We start from the raw sequence: 26858 nt of genomic DNA on the forward strand, positions 1-26858 counted from the left end.
GACTCCACTGAACAACTCTCAGGTTGCTGATCAAAGTCTGCTCAGAACGGTGGGGCCCCTTGATAGAATATTGATAATATACACACATTAGTTAGTAACACATGTACCTTCGTAACTTTTCGATCCGAAGATATATAGATAAACGATTGCACTGCTATTCCTACGGTTGATAATGCATTTAATTAAAGTTGGTCCTATATATATAGGATATAGGAGAAACATTCATAACATTTTATTTTTTACATAAATTTTAACATAAGTTTTCAATGAGATCTACTCCATATAAGATTTAAACAATCCGAACCGTTTATTTTTTAGGATTTCATTAAAGGATAATCATTGCAAAAAATTAGGTAAATCGAAAACTATTTACCTACAAAAATTAAATTGTCAACATTTTAAGTGTTTATTTTATTAATTATTTAATCATTGTAGGTAAATAGTTTTTGATTTACTTAATTTTTAACAAGAATGATCATTTAATGGAGACCTAAAAACTAGACGATTTGAATTGTTGAAATCTTATATAGATTAGGTCCCATTAAAAATTTATGTCAAAAATATACTACCATGGATCTACCCCCATATATATATCATGTAAATGCTTGAAGCTATACTTTTTGTACGTATACTATATATATATCATTTAATAAAAAAATGATGACATATGAGGGTTGATGAGGCAGTGGTCAAAAGACTTTATTTAGAAAAAACAAGGGTTTTATTAAAAAAAAAAAATACATAAGGTTTTAGTCTAAAGAATAAATGTAATAAGGACTAAACTCTAATTTTCTGTGTATATAAACTGTGCTTAGGGCATGGGTTCACAATCTCATTGGATAAAATTGTCCAGCAAAAGAATTTTTTTCTTTTTAAATAAGTATACTATTCTAAGAAAAAAGCCATTATGACACATTAAAGATAAAATATGGAGGTTGGCAAGGTCGCAAGCCTCTTTTGTAGTTGGGAAAGAAAGAGGGAAGAGAGAAAAAGAGAGAGAGAAAGGGGGCCTGAATTGGGAGAAATTATTTTGTGTAATCAATATACCGCTAGGTAGTGTAACTAATTCAACGTGTTATAATATGAGTGGATGTTATTAATAATATACCATAATAATATAAATATACTGTCTAAAATCCTTACACGTTAGATTAGTTACACCATGTATCAGTGTATCGGTTACACCCAATAATTTTTTCTGAATTGGAGGAGAATAGGAAGGGAGGATGTAGGCTAGGGTGCCAATCGACATGACATTGCTGGCCGGCCCGCCGGCCGAAGGTGGAGGAGCATGGGTTGGGTGTGAGTCTTAATTTGTATCTCGTACCTCAACTATGAAAATTGAGAGAGTAATTAAAAGAAGTCAGTTTTGTTTTTACAAATGTCTTTAGTTTGGGGATACTGAGTGAAAAAGTGAGTCAAATAGACCAAATCCATAATATATTTGTCAAAGATATTTTATCCTAATGTACCTAATTAATGTTGTGCCAGGATAATTGTATTTTTGAAGTATTAGATACATTCATTGTATACATTAAGTCCAAGTGAGAGAACTATGTATAAAATAGTTCAGTTTTTTAAAAATTGAACAACTTAGGTATGTTTTAAGTAATTGTATGAATCTTCTCAAAAATATTAAATGTATGAATATTTCATCGCTTATTTGAACAATTTGAACGCTCTTTTTGCAAGCTTTCGAACGCTCTATAAAATTGTTGATTAGTAATATCCGACAATTGCATCAAAATAAGAGTTATGCATGTGAATGACTTTTTGTTATGATTTTTTTATTATATTACTTGTGAAATATTAATACACTAATATAATAAATTAGTATGCATGAGTCCAAAGAGAAAACAATCTTAAAACTTCAAAATTATGATTGTAGTTATTAGTTAATAATATGATGTCAATGATTCGTGATATTACATGAGTTGTGGAACGCTAAACTTAAAATTTAATATAAAAAATAAAAAAAAAATGTTAGTTTTTTTTATCAATAATGTAAAGTTTACAAGAAAATTAATTGTTAACAACTTAACACTAATTATAATTTTTTGTACTTGTATGTGTGTGTTTGGTTGCGTGGTTGTGTGGGACTTTTCTTAATAAATTTCGTAATTAATTAAATTAACTAGCAAGGTACCAAAATATTTTTTTATTTTTTTTTTTATTTCCTCTGCTGTTAAATGCATGCACACACACATGTAATAAAGCTTTCAGCTGAAAAGCGAAAAGCGAAAAGCGAAAAGCTTACGATGCCCACGGCCACGGGGATGCAACTCAACGCTTAACTGATTCTTTAATTAATTCCACCTCTAAACCGATTGAAAGTGATCTTGAGAGGCTGCTTTAGATAGCACACCACTCCTTAAATATCTCATATATATCAAAGCCATCAACATATTCAATAAGATATATAATCACACGCACTCATCACCTACATCACAGTGTCATTATGATACATACATATGCATATGCTAGCAGAAGCCAGCTACAGGCCTTAGCTGCAACCTCATGCAACAGAGTTAACATCATCCTTAATCTACTGATCAACCTCTCCCAAACCCAAAAATAGGCTGAAAATTCTTCCAATAATGTTTCCATCCTACCAAACAAACCATGCATCATGCGTGTATCTAATATTATTATGCCAGATAGTCTTTCAATATTAGGAATTGAGAGTATTATTTATATATATGTTGGTAGACTGTGAATCTGAAACACACATCCAGTTAAGACTCGACCTAATTGATCAATTGCCCATATTCGCAATATGACAACATGATATATATTGTTATGTTACCAAGCTGTTTGATATGAGAACATTTTGTATAGATATTTTGCAAATATTAGATTAGGGTACTGTTGTGGATTACTTTGTAAGATGGCTTTTTGTTAAATTTTGTAGTCAAACACATGAAAGGAATATATCAAGGACTTTGAGCTGATGAAATTTGGTTCAAACATAACCAATTGTCCGTCCAAAGCCTTATTTTCCCCTCTTTCTTGAATTTTATAAGTTGAATTTTCATATACTATGACACTAGCTAGAAATAAGTGCAATGTTTTGTTTATAAACAATTTTACGAATTTATGAACATGTAAGAGAGTAGATTCGATCTGACAGTTCATTCGTATATATATGGGGAAGTGATTGAAAACTTCATGAATAAATTGTGTGTGTGTGTGTGTGAGAGAGAGAGAGCCTAAAAACTAGCTAGAAAATAAATGAAGGGAAGAAGAGGTGGGTTGGGAGCATTTAACAGAAGGAAAGGGGTGCTGGTGAGAGTGACGAAGAAAGATGTTGAAGAAAGTGAGGGTGGTTTCACTGGTCATCCTTGAATTCTGCATTTAAGTGAATTCAAGATGAGTTAATGAAGGCAGGTGTGGACATATACTTGAACCCCCCCCTCTCCCTCAAAGCCTTTAATACCCCTTGGGACCCCCTCGATCCTTTTTTTTTCTTTATTCCTTTGCTTATTTATATATCTTTCTCTCTTAGTTAATTTTCTTTATTTTTCTCGTTTTCAATTTGGTGGCTACCTTACAAAAATATCCCTTTGTTAGGAAAACCAATTTTTGTGTCCAAACTCTTTTGACTAGTAGCAATAAACAGGTCTGGTATTTATGTTATTAGCTGTCTAGTCTATTTAGGGTCCCTCACCAATTTATATATGGTTGGTGAATTTTGGCTAACACAACACCTCTCCAACCCCCTATATCATATGCTAGATCTCTTCCCAAACAAAGCAACTTTCCCTCTAAAATTTACAATATTTTCTTTCGATGGTTTTCACTTCAATAGTGAGCCAAATTGGCATGCATTGCATTCACGGATCAAGTTCAAGAAGCAAAAGAGAAAGAGCAAGAAAAGAAGGGCAATTAGATATGGCCATGAAACCCAATTAATGTATCTTTTTTTATATTATCATTTTTCTATTTTACAAGGGATGACATTAATATTAGGTACTTGTATGTTGTTTTAAAGTGGGACTCGACCAACTGCCTATTCCATTAGAAGTTGAACCCAAAACCACCTCTTTAATAAGGGTAGAGGTACCACCACACTATAAAGGACCGGTGAAATCAATGAGTCTTGATGCATGAGTCTTAATTACAATCATGCAATGTATAATTAAGTTGGTGTAAGTGTTTAATGTGGGTATTCCTTATAATAAAGTATAAAACCATTGATGTCCATGAAGACTGTACATCTTAATTATACTATGAAATATGCTTCAAAATTTAAATTCTATGTTTAGAATTTGATCAACTCCATAGTATGTTTGTTCACTCATGATAGCTACATTTTATCACTCTTATCACTTTCATTAATTAATAAATCGAATGAAGACTTAATTTATAATAATAATTAAAAAGAAAGGCATTTGATTACTTGTTGGTCCTAGAATAAATAGGGACACCCTGCATGAGTTGCTTCATAAAAAAATATAATAATAATAATAATAAATAAATAAACTATAGGACATGGTTGATTTAATAGCCGAAGGTGTTGAGAGCTTTAAAAGCAAAGTTAATTAGTTGCAGTGATTAATACATGGCCTCATGGAATGTGGTTATTGATTGATGGGTGAGAGGGGGTGTTGGGAGCTTTAAAAGTTTTGTTGTATCTTTGAGTAACCCAATTGTGGGAAGTTGGAGTTATTATGTGTATATTAAAGATCCATAGACATTCAAGACCTTCTTCAACCGTATACAGACTCCCCTCATTTAATGACCCTTTCACTCACACACTCACACATTCACACACAACCTCCTCTTCCTCTGCTTCCCATCTCACCGCCTCTCATAATAATAAGTACCATAACTTGGCATTTGTTGTGCCTTTGGCTCTTCACTATTGGCTCCTGGCTTGGCTAGAGTTAGCTCGCCTTTTAGGATGAGTCATTTATTCAAATCTTTCTCAACGTTGTTTATTATAAATAAGATAAGGACACGTGTGACACATCATTCATTTGTTGTACGAGATGTAGTGAGGGAGTGATAGAGCCCAAATTGAGTGCTAAGATTATGTACTTGGTTGTGTTGGGTGGCATCAGGATCAGGGGGTTGTTAGGGTTTCACATCTAAGGCTTTAATAAGAGCTGCTGGCTTGGAGCTGATTTCTCTGCATAGGAGTTAATTGAAATGAGCCAACTTGGAATGCACGTCATGCATGGGTAGGCCAGGTTCTTTTAGTTGTACCTTCAAAGTTTGCCCCTATTAGATTCTCCCTTGCAGTTATGCCCAAACCCCATCAGCCTATATATATAACCACCAAAACTTTCCCCACCATTTGATTTATATACCTCTCTCCCTGTCAGTGTGTATGTGTGTCTTTGTGAGAGACTAGTACTACCACTTAATCTCGGAGTACTTGAAGCTTGCTTGCTAGCTAGCTATGGTTTCTTTTCAAGCTCATCCCCTTTCTCCAAACCAGAACAAGGCAATCCCAGCAGCTCATGACTCTGAGAATTCATCCAAGAAGAGAAAGTGGGATGACCCATTTCCATATGCTGAAGAACTGTTTGAAAAACGTTCAAAACCAGACATCACAGCAAAATCAGCCTTTTTTGATATTGAGCTACACCTTGAGACTCCATTGCCTTTGGAGTGGCAACGATGCCTTGATATTCAGGTAGATATACATACCCGGCCTTTTCATACCTAGGTCTTTATTCAATCATACTAATCAATATCATACTAGAATTTTGCAATTAACCATCACACAAAGTGTCTTTTGTGAAATAGCTCTGTATGATCAACAATTCTATGACAGAAATGTTGAATTTTTTGCACCATATATGCAGTCAGGGCAGATACACTTTTACAACACAAGGACACATATGAAAACTTGTAGGGATCCAAGGAGGAGTCCTGAGCCACCAAGTCCAGCTAGCAATAATATGATCAGCTTAGACCTTGAGCTCAACCTGAGATGTGAGTCCCTCAGGAAAAACATTGCAGACAAGCCTAATTCTGATCACACTCCCAATACACACAGTGTGTTGAGTCATCATGATCTGTTTATGGAAGTGCCCCACAGGCCAAGGAAGAGTAACAACCCATCAAGGTTGGCATTGGAATTTGATGATCATCATGATCATCAACATCAGCAGCAGCAAGAAATGGTAGCAACTGTATGCATGAGGTGTCACATGTTGGTTATGCTGTGCAGGTCTTCCCCTGCATGCCCAAATTGCAAGTATATGCACCCATCTGACCAGAGCTCCCCAACCCTATCCAAGTCATCAAGGCTGAGCAGCTTCATGTGCTAGCTAGCTAGTAACATCATCAAAGCCCTGCTGGTACTGATTAAGTTTAAGAAGCTAGACAGATCCTACTAATACAAAAGTATGTGTAAACAGTTAATTAATTCTGTCTTAAAAAGCTAAAAGAGTAGTACTCTTCCTTGGAGGCTTTGCTGGGCTTTTATAGCTTCATCCATCTCTATAAGATCCAAATGACTGCTAAGGGTGATCATAGAGGACTAACCTTTACATATAATGTATATATACAAGCTTGTCCTCCTAGATTTGTCTAAAGCATGGGTATCAGTAACTAAGGTCTGCAGGAGTTGGATTCTAAATTCTGTGGAGAAATATTGCCTACAACGATACAACTTCTCTCACCTCGAATCCCTCATATTCTAATCACATAATTTTGTGACAGAGTTGTATACAATGGTTGTAGACAAGAATTTCTTGCCTTATTGGGTCCACTATTGATTATGTTTTTCCCCCTTAATCTATTTTAGAGATTGCTATCTATCCTCAAACTCTCAACACACTTGTCGTAACAAGAGTAAAACTTTTATAACATGAGTGTACATGACGTGTTAAATCATGTGATAATAAAGATAGACATATAAAATATATACACCCGTGACAAAGAAATTTTTTTTTTTTTTCAGTGCGAAAGACCATCTAGTCATGAGGGTCCACATCTTACTTTCGTAGGTAACATCATCACATTTATTACTATTTTATTAAGTTTTTCTTTCATTATTATTATTTTTTGGGTTAGGATGATTTCTAATTATCGGTGTCAGAAGTACTCGCCCTTCTCTTATTCTTTTTGCTCGTCATTCAGGAAGCCAGTCTCACTCTCAGTCTCTCACTATATGTTTAGTGACTATTAACGAGTCACCTTCTACTTTTGGATGAATTGGAACGTCTTATATTTGACCGAGTTTTAAGTGAATTTTGATCCTCTGTTTATAGTGATGATGTTGTGAAGCTCAGTACAGTCAAGACATGCAAAACCTGTTTAGATATGCATCATAAATTATGTTCAAATGTGTATTTCTCACTATCTGAAAACATAACATGCCAAAAATCTGTTAACTGGCCATTCCTCTATAGTCTATACATACAGTCCATATAAATTAGCACACCAACAATTGAGGGTTCTCATTGTGTGTAAACATGAAAACCAATTAATTCCCATAAAAGAAAAAGAACTTTCTAAATGTTTTTCATGCCAGACCAAAAAAAAAAAAAAAGGCTTTTCATGCACCCTAGACACATCATGTGGTTTTCATAATACAATCTCAATAAGACACAGTGGACAGGTCGAATTACCCAAATCACAAAGTACAAAATAACTACAAATGCATCACCAGGTATAAATCCATGATGTCATATACCTCATTACCTAAGATGGCCCACTCTGATTAGCAACAACAAGTAGAGAAATTGCTACTATAGGGCATTGTAGTCAATTACACAATCTCACACAAACAAAAAAGTCAATTAGCCAAAGAGAGAGGCACCTGACAATTACCATGGAGACAAAAAATGAATTCACTGCTTTGGAAAACCAACACAAGTTATATGATGGTTGTTGTATAGGGAAGAAAGTTTAAATGGTAATCTGTCTGATCTTCTGTGTATCTACATCTTGGCCTAAAATGGACCAAACTGTAAAGATCATCTTGACCTGATGCTAATCTTGTGTATATGCTAAAGAAGTACTTAAAGGCCCACTGCTGCTTTGCGGCAAAGGGCTTTGAATAGAATTTGAATACATTCTATGCAAATACCTGACCCTAATATCTAAATCATCTTCTGCTTTCCTGTAAGAATTATAACTGTGCATCTGCTGATTGCTGCCAAGGGTTATGAGGTAGTGGTTGTGAGCACTGTTTGTGAGAGGTTGTCTTGAGCCTAAACCTTCCCATGATGGCAATATGGTCTGATGACCAATGAGGAGATGGAAGACCAGCACCCAGAGCTTTATGGTCAAGAAGCTCCAACACACCTTCAACCTCCAAACTATCCGCTGTCGGAAAGCATTATAGATACAGTCAATGGAAAAATACATAAATAAAATTCAGTACTGGAACAAGCTGGTAAGCTATATACATTTCCCAAAAATCTCCAACAGTAATGCAATATACTTACTACATCACAAGTAAACGCATTCTAACCAAAATGTAAAATTTGCATTATGTTGGATGTCTAATAAGGAAGAAGATGCATGGTACACATAGAAAGAACCAATAACAATTTTTCACAATCCAAATTTTAAAAATTCTAATTTTGTGTTATGTAAACAATCTAAGGAAGAAAAAAAAGAAATCAACAGATTCTGGGAGCTAGGAAAAACTTTTTTTTTCCCCAAAGTTTACACTGTAAATTTTCTGAATAAATTTGAAACAAGCCAAAGATTTCACTGAGTTCTAAAATCTTACCACACCTTAAGAATCCAAATTTAAACACAACCTTGCACCATTTCTGAAGTGTAGGTCTTTGTTTCCCAAGGCACCAGGCCTGGGAACAGGTTAGCTTTTACATTGCAAGGAAAGAATTTCTCCCGTAAGCTTTCCTTTTTTCTCTCAAATGACCTTGGCTACTAATTAAGTAGTTCATGCCACATTACTGCATTCATGTGATTGGTAATTTATGCAAAGGGGAAAAAGGTTACTGAATTAGACTTAGACTTAGTACGTGGTTTATCCTTAATTTCCAACCATCTCGCATGTTTACAACTGTGTATTGTCATTTTCCTGATAAGGTTTGTCAATTATCACACCATTATTTGAGAATAAATGAACACTTTTGGGAAGGAATAAAAGCCTACATTAAGAACACCTGGCTCACTCCCTTTCTCATCGAAAAAAAAGCACCGGCTCCCAAGTGATAGACATATATGTAGAGGACAGGAACCCCATGTGCCCTTTCAACAATATAAGTTGTTCATACAAAGGCATATTACACTTTCCCTTTTTTTTTTTTTTGGTCAAGAAAGAGACATATTATACTTTGAATGACTCAGAATATATTTTTCATTCAAAGAAAATTTATATTAGGCTGAAGTGCTGAACTTTGGCAGGTCAAAATCTTTTGCATTATAAAAGTCAGATACAGTCGTTCCAAATACCTGTGTAGAATATATAATCAAGGGTCCCTCTGAATCCTGTTACAAAGTTGGTGAATACAGGCTCATTGGTTTCGGAACTCATCTTTCTACGTTGTTGTTCCTCAATATCGTCTGACTGAAAAAAACATGCATATGCACTTACCTGGAAAATAACCTTTTCAGCATTAGAAAATGACTCAACAACCATAAGCTCCCATATATGCTTGGCACCAAAATTCAAATTCTTGCAAACAGTAAGCAATTGGGTTTCAAGTTTTAACCAAGCAACTACAAAGCAATACCAAATGTTCAGCACCTCCACCAGCTTTAGAGGTGTGTCCAGGAAAATATGTATGTTCCCAGAAACAAGCAGAGATGCCACCGTTGAATTAGATCATACTCAAAAAATGAACTGCGAATCAGTTTCCCAGGAGGGATAACAATGGCCTTACCAGCGGCAATGAATGGTGAAGTTTGAGATGCTGACATATGCCTAATGGATCAGTTTCCTTGTCCGGAAGATTTTCAAGTCTGCCAGTACTTACAAACCTATGAGGATTACTGCAATGATGAATAAGAATTTCAAACTAGTCTTCGTTTCTCAATCAAATGTTGTCAATAATTTAAGACTAAAGTATATTGCAAAAGATGAGGATTAGCTTGTTAAACAGAATCACCCAAATAAAAAACAGTAATATAACTTCTTCCCAGCTTTTTCTATTAGTAATATTTCCAGTTTCAATTGGATAAATTTGTTACAGAAATAAATGGAAATAATAAAAAATAGTACACTAAATTATAATAGGCAAACGAGGGAATATATCATTTCCTCTAGCACTGGAAGGAGATAACAAACAAGGCTTCAATATTCTACAAGTGACCAAACAATCCTTTTCCTTCTCCACTTTTGTCTATATTGCATACACAGACATACTTCCAAGTCTTTTAGTAAGCCAGTTAGTAACAGCAGAAGACTAACCTCAGAGGAAGAGAGTTCAAATCTCCACAAACCAAAAGAGGAATTTTCAACTCTGCAATTTTCTCAAGTCCATTAATATAAGGTCCACAATCTGATATCAGAAAAGGAACTCATTAAGTCAATACTGTTCTTTACAATTAAATTAATAGAAGGACTAGTTACACATATTAAACTGCACCTGAAACAATTTTACATCTGGAAATTTTAAATTTGCATGTATGTGGGTATTTGCCTGTGGTAGAAAAGAACAACTGTGTCAGCATCCAAATATTAATGATATAAAGCTGAAGAATTTCAAATAGACACAGTACCACACAAATTCTAGGCTGAATGCCATCGCAAGTGCCCTCACTTTCCAATGTTTCTAATATAACAACAAGTGCAACATTGTCCTGCAAAATCATCTGTAAGAGGTTGATAGAACAAGAAGATGAAGCAGGAACAAGAGCACTAGAACATAGTTCATAGTGAAGACTATAGAAGAAATGTATACCTTTAATAGACGAAAGGAATCTTCACTTCCCAGTCCAGGTTCTAATGCTTCTACCACTGTCAATGCTGATTTCTCAAACTCAAGCTACAAAAGTAAATCAGATTAACCAGTGGCAACCAAGGAGTAAAATTTCGGTTTCGAGGAAATTTTCGATGGAAATTTCGACGGAAATTTTCGTGGAAATTTCGATTAAAATTTCGATTTCGACAAAATTAGACAAAAACGACGGAAATTACTATCAAAATACAGAAATTTTAAATGAAACTTGACTGTATGCTTATTTAACATATTATCTACTATATTGATAAAAAACATTGAAGAAATTAAATTATATAATAGGTTTCATGTGATATAAGGTGAATATAATGCGCACTGGAAGTAAATATTGTTAAAAAAATAAGTCACTAATTAATAATTATATAAATAACACCTCAAATGGGCCATAATAGAAGTACCACTCAGTCTCCACTTACTTTTGTACCTAAGCTTGTAAGCCAAAAATTTGATAATTTTGAGATTTCTAATTTTTATTATTATAAAAAATATGTTTTTTTTTTTTTTAATAAAAAAACCACACATGGACAGCTGTGTTAATGGATAGGAACACAGAGGGTACTTTGGGAATAAGACGCATGGAAAGGTGAAACAGCCAAACAAGCCCCAGATTTTGTGTTTGGAAAAGAAGGATTGAGTTTGCAAAAGCAGCGAGAAAAGTCTTTGCTTCGAAATTACCCAGTGCCTGTGTTGGAGACCAAAGTGCCTTCACTGATCAGAAAGCTGCCGGGAGTTGACCTCTGAGCGTAGTACTCAGCCAGAGCCGGCTGCGGCACTCCGTTCAAAGCTCGACACCTCGTCATGGGCGCAAGCACCACCCTGTAAAACCCAGCCTTGCGATGACGCCTCCGCCATTTTTTTCGATTGGGTTCAGAAGCCGATCTCAGATCGACGATTGAAGAGAGAGCTTTATAGCAAACAGTGGTACTGAAACGTCACCATCCCTGTGATGACTCTTGGTCCCAAAACCTAGTCTCCCTAAACCCAGAAATCTCAGGCATCGAAAATTTCGGCGAAATATTCCGAAATCAAAACGAAAATTATATGGTATTGTGATAAAATTTCGCCCACTCCAAAAAACGAAATTTTCGGCGAAATTTCGCCGAAAATTTCGAAATTTTACTCCTTGGTGGCAACATGTAAAATATTCTCACAAATGAGATTTTCCTCATTTTTTTTTTCTTTTTTGCAGGAAAGTACAAGCAAGAGGTTCCTCACCTCATATTTTTTAATCTCTTTGAATCGATCACGGCGGTAAAATGTTGCACAACCATCAATTGTATAATGGTTAGCCGTATACAACTGCAATACATCCAATAAATTCATTATCTTGATATAATGTCATCAAGCATGTTCATAAAAGTTCACCAAGTCAAGTGATTGCCTTTAGACCAACATATAGCAAAAGATGTGTTTCCAATTTTTATGTAAAAATTCATTTGGGAACACTTTGGTAGTATACATCATATTGAGTTGACCACAAATTTTGCAGAATGTACAAGATTGGGACAAAGAGGTAATTAGCATGATGAATATGCACAAAACCTATATTATTAGAAACATTATTTACGTTATTTGTAAACAAATAAATCAAAAATAAAGAACTGACATTTCTACGTGAGCATCAGCTAGTTACAAAGAACTGTCATCCTGTTATTTTTGGTAGTTCTTAAAAAATATTATTAAACAATCTCAAGGAGGCTTTGGCCAAGAGTCATTGACGAAAAGGACCATAGGAAGGTGACTATACTTACATATGTCAGATTTTCATGGACATAATTAACTAGGACAATGAGAGGACTAGAGGGGCTTAACTGATCTCTTAACTCTATTCAGAAAATAAGTACAAATTGAATACAGTTTAGGTAAATGCGCTTGGGTAGACGTGACTGTTGGCATCAGGTACGAAACAGATCTTTACTTTAGGTCAAGCTATGTTGAGTTGGGGTGTCATGAAACTTGCTAAAACAAATAAGTTCTTTATTGTAATATTCAATAACACTTCATTATTCTACAAAATAAGTTTGTCCATAAAAAATATCCAATATTATAGTATATAATCATAGTTTGCAACCAAACATTATCAATTTATCACCTACAAACTTCCCTTGTGTGGGGTTCACATGGGTCTTACATGGAACCTACAAACTAGGAGAATTGAGATTGACAAAATTCCAACAATCAATTTTAGGGAATATGCTCCTACTTGAAACACCACTGTTGCAAGATCAATACAGGTGATGAATATCACTACAATTATAATTATCTAAAGTGAGCACATCTGGTACTAATCAGTGCTAACTGCCAAGACACCTTTATGGTAATTCCAGATGTTTGATAAGGTAAGACTTAAAAATGGAGTGGAACCCTAGCACGCTAAGGTTTAGGATTGGAAACAATATTTCCATGAATCTATTTATGTATTCAAGTGCATATGTTTGGCAAAGGAAACTATTCTTGGCAAAATGAATCGTGGAAGTGTATCACTACTAAATAGTCCATATCACATTACCTCCTTGGTTTTCTTCTTGTATATAACCGAGTATCTGTTGTAAAAAGTATGTAGAAATTAGGGTTTGTGGAAAAGAGGAGGCAGAGAGAATATCATCAGTCTATTTCATTCATGTTATAAATATCCTTATATAGAGGTAGGGTTTACTAGGTTTTAAATATTTACTAGTATACCCCTACCACTAATTACAGGAATAGCCACTTAATTATAACAATATATTTACAACACTCCCCCTTGGATATTCCATGTCATTAGTGTTGTCTCTGCTATGCGCTTCTAAGTTGCCTCGTTAAAACCTTGCCAAGTAATAAAAACCCTGTGGGAACAAAAACAACCCTGGTCGAAGGAAAAAGAGTGCAACGCGCGTGAGTGTGGTCGCATCAGGACCTCGAAAATAGGTGAAGTCATATCTTCTGGATCATGAGCAGATAGTATGTCTATGGGAGCAGGGTGCATTAGAGTTGCTACACCAAAACCTTGCCCGGTAAACCCAATGGGAAAAACTCGTGGTCGAAGGGAAAAGATGAGCAAATGCATATATATCAGATCAACACATCTTCAGGATGTAGTATGAGTAGGGTGACCATGCCAAGATGTGCCTCATTAAAACCTTGCCAGGTAACAAAACCCAGTGGGACAAAATAACCCTGGACGAAGGACAAAAGAGTACACGATGGTCAAGCGAGTATGCTTCGGGATACTCCCCCTGATGTCGACTCCCCCTGAAGACTACATACTAGGTAAATCAGCCAATCTACGCAACCCAATACCTCGAACATGCATCAAGAACGTGGACTTTGACAGTGACTTGGTAAAGAGGTCTGCATGGTTGTCTTGAGATCGGATCTGCTTGACTTCAATCATCTGATGCTCTTGTTGCTGTTGACTGAAGAAGAACTTCGGTACAATATGCTTGGTGTTGTCTCCTTTGATGAAATCTGTCTTCATCTGCTGGATGCAAGCGGCATTATCCTCATAGATAATCGTTGGTTCATCAGTGGTAGAATTCAGCCCACACGTAGTTCGAACATGCTTGGAAACTGCTCTTAGCCATATACATTCACGAACTGCTTCGTGAAGGGCTAGAATCTCAGCATGATTCGAAGAGGTAGCAACAAAGGTCTGTTTCGTAGACCTCCAAGATATTGTTGTATTCTCAATGGTAAAGACATAACCAGTTTGAGAACACGCCTTATGCGGGTCTGATAGATACCCTGCGTTAGCATATCCAAAAGGCGGGCATCATTCCGAGGATCGAGGGGGTTCGATCCATTCCTTGATGCGTAGCTAGGGATAGAATAAGCCCATATCTGTCGTACCTTTAAGGTAGCGGAAAAAGTCTTTTATGCCATTCCAGTGGCAGCGTGTTGGCACAGAGCTATATCTAGCTAACAAGTTCACAGCGAATGAGATGTCCGGTCTAGTACATTGAGCCAAGTACAATAATGCGCCTATTGCACTTAGATATGGGACTTCTGGTGCCAATATCTCTTCGTTATCATCTGCGGGATGAAACGGATCCTTCTTAGGATTTAGACTACGGACGATCATGGGCGTGCTAGAAGGCTTCGCTTTATCCTCATTAAAGCGCCTTAACATCTTCTGGATGTAATTCGATTGATGGACTAGAATTCCATCTGCACGGTGCTCGAGCTCCAGGCCGAGACAGAAATTCGTTCTCCCAAGATCTTTCATCTCGAATTCCAACTTCAGGTGTTTAGTTGTTTCCTTGATCTCTTCAGGAGTACCAATTGGATTCATGTCATCGACATAAACAACTACAATAGCAAAGCCGAAACTTGTTCTTAATAAACACGCAAGGGCATAGAACATTATTCACATATCCCATCCCGATCAAATACTCACTTAGACGGTTATACCACCTCCGTCCGGATTGTTTCAATCCATAAAGTGAACGCCTCAAACTAATGGAGAGCGTGTTCCGTGGTCTGGAACTATTTGCATCGGGTGTCTTAAGTCCTTCGGGAACTTTCATATATATCTCTGTATCAAGATCCCCATAGAGATAAGCAGTGACCACATCCATAAGCTGCATACTCAGTTTTTCGGAAACTACCAAACTGATTAGGTAGTGGAACGTTATGACGTCCATTACGGGGGAATACTCTTCCTCGTAATCAATCCCAGGGCGTTGAGAAAATCCTTGCGCCACTAGACGAGCCTTGTATCTTACAATCTCGTTTTTCTCATTACGCTTCCTTACAAATACCCATTTAAATTCTACAGGTTTAACATGGGGAAGGTGTAGGAACGACAGGCCCAAACACCTTTCTCTTTGTCAAGGAATCTAATTCGACCTGGATTGCTTCTTTCCATTTTGGCCAGTCGTCTCGACATTGAAATTCATCAACGGAGTGAGGTTCGATGTCATCGCTAGTTATGATTTCGGTAGCTATCGCAAATACAAATATATCATCGATGATAATCTCGTTTCGATTCCAGAGCTCACTTAAGCATGCATAATTTATAGAGATCTCTATGTTCTCGGGAGTGGGTTCTAACGTTGGAGCGTCCCCCAACGCCGTCTCTTCTGGGACGGACCCATAATCCGAAACTATTTTGTGAGATGGATCGATTGAGATCGCGATGTCAAGGGGACTCGTTTGTGCCAAATGTATCCTCTTCCAGGGATAAGAGTCTATCGAACCTAGTGGTCAACCTCACTTCTGGGCAGGGACATATGACTGGTTAGCCACTATTGTTGTACCTCGTCCATCTGGGACGACACGTCCTCCTAGGACGACACGTCCTTCGGGGACGGATATCCTTACAGGCACATTTGCAGCAGGTATATGTGATCTCGTCACTTTAGCTAGATCAGAGAATGCGTCTGGCATATTATGAGTTATACTCTGTAGATCTAGAATTCTCCGCACATCACTATCACATTGTGCGGTTCGGGGATCGAGATGAGACATAGTGGGGACATTCCACGTCAATTCACGTCGTTCTTCATGGAACGGTGACGTTCTTATCTCCCCCTAACGGCGGGAAGACTGTCTCATCAAAGTGACAATCCGTAAATTTAGCGGTAAAGAGATCGCCTGTCAAGGGCTCTAAAAAGCGTATAATGGATGGGGATTCATAATCGACATATATGCCCATCGTTCGTTGAGGACCCATTTTGGTACGTTGTAGCGGCGCAACTGACACGTAAACTGCATACCCAAATACGCGTAAGTACGAAACGTCAGGTTCGTACCCAGTCACCAGCTGTAACGCGGAGTAAGGTTGGGTAGCAGTGGACCTCAACCGGACCAACATGGCTGCATGCAAGATTGCATAGCCCCACGCAGAAATTGGAAGCTTGGTGCGCATAACCAAGGGTTTAAATTTCGAAGTTTTCGGCGAAATTTCGCCGAAAATTTCGTTTTTTAGGGGTTCCGAAATTTTAACACGGATTCGACTAAATTTCGAAAAATTTCGGCGAAATATTCGAAATTTCGCCGAAATTTCGCTCGAAATTTTCGAATGCCCCAACAGCAATTTTTTTGAATTTGAGCGAAATTTCGTCGAAATTTCGCTCAAATTTCGTCGAAATTTAGCGAAATTTCGACGAAATTTCGCTCAAATTCCCAGCCTAACACTGTAACAGACAGACAAGACATGAAGACAGTAACCCGAGCTCAAAATCTCAAATACCCAGTCTAACCCTCGCTCAAATACCCAGCCTAACCCTAAGTCCCTCACTGCCTCACATTCTCACAAATCAGTGAAATCACAAATTCACAATCTCACATTCTCACCTGCACAGTGTCGGCGCACACCTTCGATCTCAAACCAGATCTGCTGCATCCTCCGTCTTCTCGGCTCTCTCTCTCGCCTCTCTCTCTTCTCTCTCTCTCGCCTCTCTCCTCCGTCGTCTCGGGTTGCAGCGGTGTCGTCTCGGGCTCTCTGGTTGCAGCGGCGTCGTCTCGGGCTCTCTGGTTGCAGCGGCGTCGTCTCGGGCTCTCTGGTTGCAGCGGCGTCGTCTCGGGCTCTCGGGTTGCAGCGGCGTCGTCTCGGGCTCTCGGCTTGCAGCGCCGTTCTCGACTTATCCGGCCCCCTCGAAGCCTCCGGCCACCTCGAAGCCCCGGCGTTTCTCGAAGCTTAGCCCCCCTGAAATTTCTGAAATCAGTTTGTGGGCTTGTGTGAAGTCTCTGTCTTTGATAGCTTTGTGTGAAGTTGTGAACTGCAAGTGTTGAAGTGTGTGAGTATTTGATTTCAGTATTTGTCTATTTGAGTAATAGACAATTAGACATTAGTACATTACGTCATTACTACATTAAATTGAATAATTGATCTATATGATTTATGATTATATGATTTATATAATTATATCTGAGAGTATATATGATGTATATCTAAATTGATCTGATATATGATGTATATCTAAATTGATCTGAGTATATCTAAGTATATCATTTACTGATTTACCCACTTTTAAATATTATCTAACATCAATTGATCAATATCATGTTTTGGGTTTATATGTAAATTATATTGATCTTGGATTGATTTATATAAGATAAATTATATTGATCTTGGGTTGATTTATATAGATTTGGAATTAATTGTATAATTTTGGGTTGATTTTGATTTGTATAATTATATGATTTTGGGTTAATTTTGAATCTTTAATCGTATAATTTTGAAATTGATTGTATAATTTTAGGTTGATTTTGATTTGTATGATTTGTGTAATTTGTATGATATATAAATATTGATATGAAATTACAAATTAGTAATATGGAAATATGGAATTGCCAATTGGTAATATGAATATGATATGAAATTACTAATTAGTAATAAGTTAATAACTGATATGATATTAATTTCTTGGTGATATACTGATATGATATTAACATGGAATTTAATTGTTATTGTTATTGTGTTACTGTGTATGTCTCTTTGTTATTAGGAATTTAGGATTCAATGGCCAGTGGAGGGAGATCACGTGATCCAGCTTGGGATCATGCCGATCCATTACCAGGTAGCAGACAAGGTTCAGTATGCAAATATTGTGGCCTTGTAATGAAGGGTGCTGGAGTGACACGATTAAAATACCACCTTAGTGGTTTGGATCCTGGACACAATGTGCAACGATGCAATAGTGTCCCACCAGAAGTGAGACAATTCATCATTGCAGGGATGCAACACAAACAACACCAAAAAAGCAAAAAAATACAAAGGATGGAAGAGCTCAGAGAAGAGCTTCGAGGACAAAGTCAGATTGAGCTGAGTGATGATGAAGATGATGATGATGAAGATCATAATGATGATATGGGGCCTCAAGAGCGAAGAGAATTTCGATCTGCACTACGAGCCTCTAGAGCAGCAGAATGGGAGAGAGAACACTTACATAAAGTCCCAAATAGGGGACAAGGTTCTGGGTCTAGTAGTGGTGCACAGATGCAAAGAGCATCAAGCATGAGGGAATCACGAGATTCACGACCAACACCTCCAGTGGCACCAAGCTTGTACAAGGCAGCTCAAGCACGCCAAAAGAGTGTTAAAAATCTCTTTTCCGGAGGGTCAATCAAAGATGGGATGCAACGCTTGATCAGCAAGTTCTTCATATATGAAAATGTTCCTCCTTCAAAAGCAGCATCTCATCATTTCAAAAATTTGGTGATAGGATGTCAACAGGCAGGAGTAGGAGTGGAACCTCCAACACCCTATCAGATACGCACCGGATTTTTGGACCAGGAGTTTCAAGAAATGCAAGAGCATGTTAACAAATTGAAGACTGATTGGGCAACTTATGGTTGCACAATCATGTGCGATGGTTGGACAGGTCCAACCAAACTGTCTATCATTAACTTCATGGCCTACTCAAGAGGGAAGTCGGTATTCCTTAAGTCCGTTGATTCTTCAGATTGCATAAAGGATCATAAATATATTTATGGGCTACTGAAGGATGTAATCACGGAGGTTGGAGAGGAGAATGTTGTTCAAGTTGTGACCGACAATGGTTCCGCATTTGTCAAAGCAGGTAAGAAGTTAATGAACAAATACAATGTGTACTGGACGTCGTGTGCAGCACATTGCATTGATCTAATGTTTGAAGAGATGGGGAAGAAAGAGCAGGTTGCTAATGTGATTAAAAAAGCCAGAATGATCACGAATTATATTTACAACCATAACTGGTTGTTGGCAAAGATGCGAGAGATCACGAAGGGAGATATTGTTCGTCCTGGTGCCACCCGATTTGCTACAAACTATATTGCATTGGATAGTTTGTATGGTAAGATGATGGGGCTGAAGCAATTGTTCACCAGTGATGATTGGGGTCGTAGCAATTTCCGGCGTTCAGATGCAGGCATCACCGTTGAAAATATAGTTCTTGATCACTCTTTTTGGCAACAGGTGCATAAGGTGTGCGGTCTGTTTGAACCTCTCTACGTAGTTTTACGTATTGTGGACACAGAAGTGTATCCTACAATGGGATCCATTTATGAGTTAATGCGTGTAGTGAAGGAAGAACTAGAAAAAAAACAGGGTGCACGGTGGGTAATAAAAATCATCAATGATCGATGGTTTAAAACGTTACAACACGATTTGCACGCAGCAGGTAACCCAATAATTTATTTGTTATTTTGGTTCCGCATTTTTTTTAATTGATTTAGCTAATTAGCTTTCAATTAATGAACTAAATTACTAATTATATATTTCTATATTTACTTGATGCATGATTGCAGCCTATTATTTGAATCCTCGCTATCAGTATAGACCTGGCGTTGGAGATGATGGTGAACTTATTCGGGCTGTGCACAACGTATTCTCCAAATTGGATCCCGATTCACCACAAGTTGGCCAATTTGGAAATGAGGTAAAAATAATTTGCCATAAGGCCCATAAGAATCCTTACGAAAAATATTAATACTTTATAGAATTTGATTGTCTTAAATTATATATTTGATTGATATTGTATAATTTGTATTGTATTTGTATCTAGTTAACTTATTTTAAAGATGCCCGGAAAATGTTCGGAGAGCGAGCTGCAAAGGCCGCTAGATCACGAATGTCTCCTAGTGAGTATACATCTTACTTGTATTAGTTAGATTAACTTAATTATTTATTTTTATAGTTACACTTACACAAACAAATTTTTCATTTCAGGTGAATGGTGGATCATGTATGGGAGTGATGCGCCTACTGTGAGGAAGTTAGCCATCAAAGTTCTATCACAAACGGCGTCATCATCAGCTTGTGAAAGAAACTGGAGCACTTTCGCACTCATACACACCAAACAACGAAACAGGCTCTCATATAGTAGGTTAGAAAAAATGGTATATTGCTACTATAATATGAGGCTTGCACTTCGAGATAAGAAAGCAGAGGAGGATCGCGTTGATGAATATGATCCGCTGGATATATATGATGCTGCTATAGGGGATGATGATGTGGAGGAAAACCAGCTTTATCAGTGGATTAGGCCCCTCCATTTAGATGATGATGCAGGCAATCCAGACCCTGATATTGCAGCTCAAGCACGTCAGGAAGGTATCAATGTGGACAGAGTTCTAAATGAGGAGGTGAGCCCTACTACAAGTTTGAATGACCTTATGCAACTAAGGTCGACACATCGTACTGAGCCAGTTCCCACTAATCCTTCTCGATCAGGCAACTCTAGCACAAGATCGGGCACTCCTACCAACAGTGGAGGTAGAGGTAGTGGTGGTGGTAGAGGTAGTGGTGGTGGTGGTGGTGGTGGTGGAAATGAAGATGTCACTGGACATTCTCAAGAGTATATGAGCCCATTTTCTGTCGAAGCACACTATACACATGCAACACAAGATGAGGATCATGGGAGTAGGCGTGCCGGACCAGGAATTGGTGCCATAGGAAAAGACTATAGTCGCAGACAAAGAGGTCATGAGAGTTTGGCACAAGAAGAAGAGGATTCATTATCCACCACTTTTGGCTCTATGGGGGTAGGAAGTGACAATTACAATTATGGGCAAAACCCTCCAATATTCTACCCACCACATCTGCCTTACTTGGTTGAGTCTGATAGTAACTCATTGGCACAACAAGAGACAAACTCTTCAAATGAGTATGCTTATGGGCAAATTCAACCATAACAGGTTCCTGATCCATATGGTTGGCATGTTGGCAATTACATGCAAAATTATGCTGGAGAAGTATCTTGGGATGATTATTCTTCACATTACACCTACTCTGGACATGATGATACTGAAGACAGCGGAAATTTTGAACCTCCTAGAAACTCTATGTGGTATTGATTACTTTTGTAATTCATGTGGCAATATTATAGTAAAAATAAAATTAAGGTGTTATTAAAGTAATTATTAATTAGTGAAGCATTTTTTTAACAGTATTTGCCTCCAGCGCGCATTATATTCATCACATATCACATGAAACCTACCATATAATTTGGTTTTTTTCAATGTTTTTTATCAATGTAGTAGATAATATGTTAAATAAACATATTGTGAAGTTTCAATCAAAATTTCCGTATTTTGATAATAATTTCCATCGTTTCCGTCGAATTTTTGTCGAAATTTAAAAATCTTCGAAATTTCCGTCGAAATTTCCATCGAAATTTCCATCGAAATTTCCTCGAAGCTCGAAATTTTATTCCTTGCGCATAACCAAGGTTCGTGCGATCATTTGTAATCTTTTAATGAACGCTTCTGCGAGACCATTCTGGGTGTGAACATGGGGAACTCGATGTTCAACATTAATCCCAAGGGACATGCAATAATCATCGAAAGTTTTCGATGTAAACTCTCCGGCATTATCAAATCTTCTGGACTTTATAGGATAATCCGTGTGGTGAGCCTTCTGGGCGAGAAGTTTAGCAAAAACAGCGTGTCTTGTGGACAATAGTGTAACATGTGATCACTTTGTCGATGCATCAACCAAAACCATAAAATATTTAAATGGTCGCATGGTGGTTGGATAAGTCCACAAATATTCCCTTGTATCCTTTGCAGGAAAAAGGATGGAGTCTTTACTAGTCTTTGCATATGATGGTCTAGTATTCAACTTTCTAAGCGAGCAAGTTTGGCATAGTGTGTCACTAAACACAAGATCCTTATTAGTAAGGGGATGCCCGTGTGATGAATTGAGGATACGGCGCATCATACTTTGACCTGGGTATCCCAACCGGTCATGCCATAGAAAGAAACTGCTCGAATTGGTTAACTTCTGGTTAACTATGTGATTGGCCTCAATCGATCAAATGGTGGTCATGTAAGACCGCTCGAGAGACATTTCGATTTCTCCAATGTACGCTTCTGGCCATACAAATTGGAGGTTATGCAAAGATATTCCACTCCATTTTCCTCAGTGGTTTCAACGTGATAACCGTTGGCTCGAATATCCTTATAACTCAACAACGTTCTTCTGGAACTTGGAGAATATAAGGCCTCATTAATGGTAATTCAGTACCATTGAACAACATAAAAATGAGCTTTGCCATGGCCCTCTATCAGGTTGGATTGGCCTGATATGGTTGTCACAGAGGTATGAGTAAGCAATAAGCTTGAAAAATACTTCTGATCTTGAAGTATGGTGTGCGTAGTAGCACTGTCTGCCAGACAACAAACTTCTCCACTAAACATGCTTATTCATAAATTTAATTCAATAGATCACATGTATGAAAATAACTTAATTAAATTAAATAATATTCGAGCATAACCAAATTTTCAAAACAAATAATCCAAATCATAAATCACCAAAATAATCCGAATAAGAAAAACATTATTCAGAAAATAAATACGGCACAAGCGCCGATCATATCCATGTCATCGAGTTTCTAGTCCTCGAAGTGTCCAGTAGCAGTCTGGAAATCAGTGACCTCTAAGGTGGTATCCATAGGAAATGATCCCTCAACGAGATTGGTCTCTCGAGTTCCGCGACTGGCGTGATACTCATTTACAGCTTGCGCTGATGCACGGCAGGTGCGGGACCAGTGATCAGTTCCTCCACATCGGTAACAGAGATCATTCTGATTCTGATTCAAGTGGCGACGGCCGAACCAGTGTTCCTCTCATTTCGAGTTCTTAAGGCCGATGGACTGTGGTTCCTACCACGTGGGCCATGGCCACGTTGGCCTCGGTCATACAGGTCATTCCTCTGAGAACCTTTCCTTCCATATCTCGGGCGGTCAGACTTTGTGCCCTTTCCATGACCTCGGTATCCTCTTTCGCGGTTTGAATCGCGATAAGCAACAGCGTTTGCTTCAGGCAATGGTGCTGCTTTGTACCGACAGGTCGGGCTTGATCATTTCTCATTAATAAGTTGTTGTTCTTTTCAGCGAGCAACAGAGTGGTGATCAATGCCGAGAACTTGGTAAAATTCCTCTCCCTGTATTGTTGCTGCAGGACTAAACAGGAGGCAGGGAAGGTGGAGAAAGTCTTCTCCAATAGGTCAGCTTCAGTGAGCTCCTCCCCACAAAATTTGAGGAGCGACCGGATCCGGCAGATCTCCGAATTATACTCATTCACGAATTTGAAATCCTGGAAACGAATGTTCTGCCAATCATGTCTTGCTTCAGGCAAGAAAATGGTCTTTTGATGGTCAAACCGCTCTTCCAGAGCAACCCAAAGAGCTCGTGGATCCTCTTCAGCGAGGTACTCAACTTGAAGTGCTTCCTCCATATGCTTCCTAATGAAGATCATGGCACTTGCCTTAAGAGATTCTGCGACAACATTGTCTGCATTGATTGTCGATCTCATCTTCTTGGCAGTCAAATGAAGCTTAACATCTTGAGTCCACTTTAGATAGTTTCTTCCATAAACTTCCAAAGCGACGAAATCAAGCTTGTTGAGATTTGACATTCTTTGGTTGAAAGGAACAAATAATCATGATTAGTGCTTCGGGCAATAATATCCATAAACAATAAATAAGAACTTCAAGTTCTATAACATGGTATAGACATGTAAAATCTACTGGTTTTATCATGTATGGTGAAATTATAAAGGAAATTTCAGGTTCCTTATATGGCATTATTGAAGTTACAGGTTCAATATTTATGTATGAACTACTGGTTCATTAATTACCTGCAATTTCTACACATATATTCTAGTGCAAAAATTTAAACAAGTAAAATATTCATATACCCAAGTAGAACAGAAAAATATCACAAAATTATTTGAATAAAAGTTTCTGACATTTAAAGTATATATATTAAACGGTTTGCATACTAACAATAAACTATCAGCAGCACAGTGGTTAAGGTGCACTCTTGGTATCCAAGAGGTCCTGGGTTCAAACCCCAGGCATGACAAGAATTAACATCTCATTTTTACAAAGTTTCAGGAGGCTTGCCATGTGTCAGCATGAGAGTGGCGCTGACGTGGCAGCTTGGTGGCGCATGCGTGGAGCTGACGTGGCAGTTTGGTGGCTGCCTACGTGGCGTCCATGTGGCAGCTGACGTGGCAGCGGCATGGTGGGCCTGCTGGGCCGCGCTGCACGGCTGGGCTGCTGGCCTGGGCTGCACGGCTGGGCTGCGCTGCTGGGCTGCAGCAAGGCTGGAAGGCAGCGAATGAGAGCTGCAAGGTGCTGCTGCGCTGCTGCTGAAAGCGCGAGGGGCTGCTGCTCGCGCGGGGTGGTTTCCGATCACCCAAATAAATTTCTTCTTTTTATTTTAATCATTCAACTCAAATACATGAATAAAATATATAATCCCAAATAAATCAATCACATAGATTTAGGGTTCATGCTTCATAGGGATTTTTCAATCAATCAAGGTTAAATAACCATGAACATAAAATTATTTTATAAAACCTACTTGATTGAAGAACAGATTGAATGATGATCCTCTTTTGTTTGGCGATCCACAATCCAAAGAGCTTCTCGTGCTGATAACGTATTGTAAAAAGTATGTAGAAATTAGGGTTTGTGGAAAAGAGGAGGCAGAGAGAATATCATCAGTCTATTTCATTCATGTTATAAATATCCTTATATAGAGGTAGGGTTTACTAGGTTTTAAATATTTACTAGTATACCCCTACTACTAATTACAGGAATAGCCACTTAATTATAACAATTCTCAAAGTGGTTACTCTGAACCTGCCCATTAAATAAGGAACACTATACAAGCTAAAAAAGTGTTGTGCAGTAACAAACAAAGAAGTGGGTAATGGGGATCGAACCCAGGACCTATTACAAACAAGGCTCGAATATCATGTTACCACTGGTCCTAAAAGCTTAATCCCTTAGGGATGAGCCAACAAGGTACATCAAGCTTACAGTGAAATAAGGCACCCCTAGGGCCAACATTCATATAGAAGCTTCTAGAAAACATATGTGATTTAAGAAGAGAGTATTCACCTCTTGAAGACAGAGGATATCTGCATCATAGTCAATAATCTCATGAAGTAAATTTTGCTGACGATAATCCCATGAAAGAGCCCATGTTGGGCAGTAACTGTATCTGTTCCTACCAGCATAAAGATCAGAAAGGATATTGTAGGATAGCACACTAAATGTTACATCCTTAATTAGAAGTGTGTGCTTTAAGATCAGAGTTCCGCGTTCTCCACAAGCATTTAATTGTGCGAGGTTGATGAGCAGGAGGATAAATCACAGGATCTGTCACTATGATGTTTATTGGGGACAAATGAGTACCTGTTGAACTATCAACAGCAACACATTCCAGCCTCAAACAGAAGCCAATATCATCCTCTGTGGGTAGATAAGACTTTGAAGAGCCCACCTTAATCCATGCTTTCCCTTCTCGTTCCACCACCATTGCATTCTCATCAGGTAACAAACTATTAACAAGGTCAGACCAAGAGCCACAACTCCTGATCTTTCTTACTTCTGGTTGATTGTCAGTGTTAGTCTCATGGAAAGCTTGAGCTGCATAATGATGATGCACCTTGTGTTTTTTCCATGAATCTGAATAGCATCTATTAGAGCAGTGGTAACTTCCCTTGAGAGGTAGATCCAGTGTTACACAATACACACACTGAACTGTGGCCAACTTGTCTAGGTGAATACAACAATGAATCTTCTCTCGATGGGAAGGAGAGCTAATCTGCTCTCGGTACCTACCGCAAGTATGAGAGATTTTAAGTTATATATATTGGAACTAGTATTGAATAGGAACCCACTATAAATAGGTGCTACTATTCAACAATAAAGCTTCTATTGATAATGGAGCAGCATTAGAACATTGGAGATTGTCGCAGTCAGATTTCTTGGTTAGAAACTTTGGATGCACGAAACAACTCCCATATTGTTTTTTATTTTTCACAAATAGAGCATATTTTACTTCATTTGCATGTGAGATTATATTTGTGACAATCATTGATGGCTATAATTATTATTATTGTTCTTATTAAGTTGTTCTTGATATTATTAAGTTTTGCATCTCATAACACAAGAATTTCAACACTTGAAAATAGAGCAGTGGAAATTGTCTTTGTCAGATTTCTTAGTTAGAAACTTTGGATACAAGAAAAACTCTGTTATTT

At 37.8% G+C, this 26858-nt stretch overlaps 2 protein-coding genes and 1 pseudogene across 2 annotated transcripts; 2 read left to right on the forward strand and 1 right to left on the reverse strand.

The window, feature by feature from the left end:
* The first annotated feature begins 5301 nt into the window (after positions 1–5301).
* LOC147279461 (uncharacterized) lies at positions 5302–6737 on the forward strand. Its single transcript, XM_086251926.1, has 2 exons — positions 5302–5641; positions 5814–6737. The coding sequence occupies exons 1-2, from the start codon at positions 5405–5407 to the stop codon at positions 6279–6281; spliced, it is 705 nt and encodes a 234-aa protein (XP_086108052.1). The 5' UTR covers positions 5302–5404; the 3' UTR covers positions 6282–6737.
* Positions 6738–8089: 1352 nt separating this feature from the next.
* On the reverse strand, positions 8090–11695 carry LOC147279462 (carbon catabolite repressor protein 4 homolog 1-like). Its single transcript, XM_086252034.1, has 7 exons — positions 11591–11695; positions 10839–10922; positions 10698–10749; positions 10346–10436; positions 9819–9927; positions 9388–9502; positions 8090–8286 (listed from the first exon to the last, which is right to left on the reverse strand). Exons 1-7 carry the CDS (start codon positions 11693–11695, stop codon positions 8090–8092), a joined length of 753 nt encoding a protein of 250 aa, XP_086108160.1.
* A 6644-nt stretch (positions 11696–18339) lies between these two features.
* LOC147279463 (uncharacterized) lies at positions 18340–21653 on the forward strand (annotated as a pseudogene).
* Positions 21654–26858: the final 5205 nt, after the last annotated feature.

The sequence above is a fragment of the Dryas octopetala genome, chromosome 7 (genome assembly GCF_963921425.1).
Source record: "Dryas octopetala chromosome 7, drDryOcto1.1, whole genome shotgun sequence".
Taxonomy (NCBI): Eukaryota; Viridiplantae; Streptophyta; class Magnoliopsida; order Rosales; family Rosaceae; genus Dryas; species Dryas octopetala.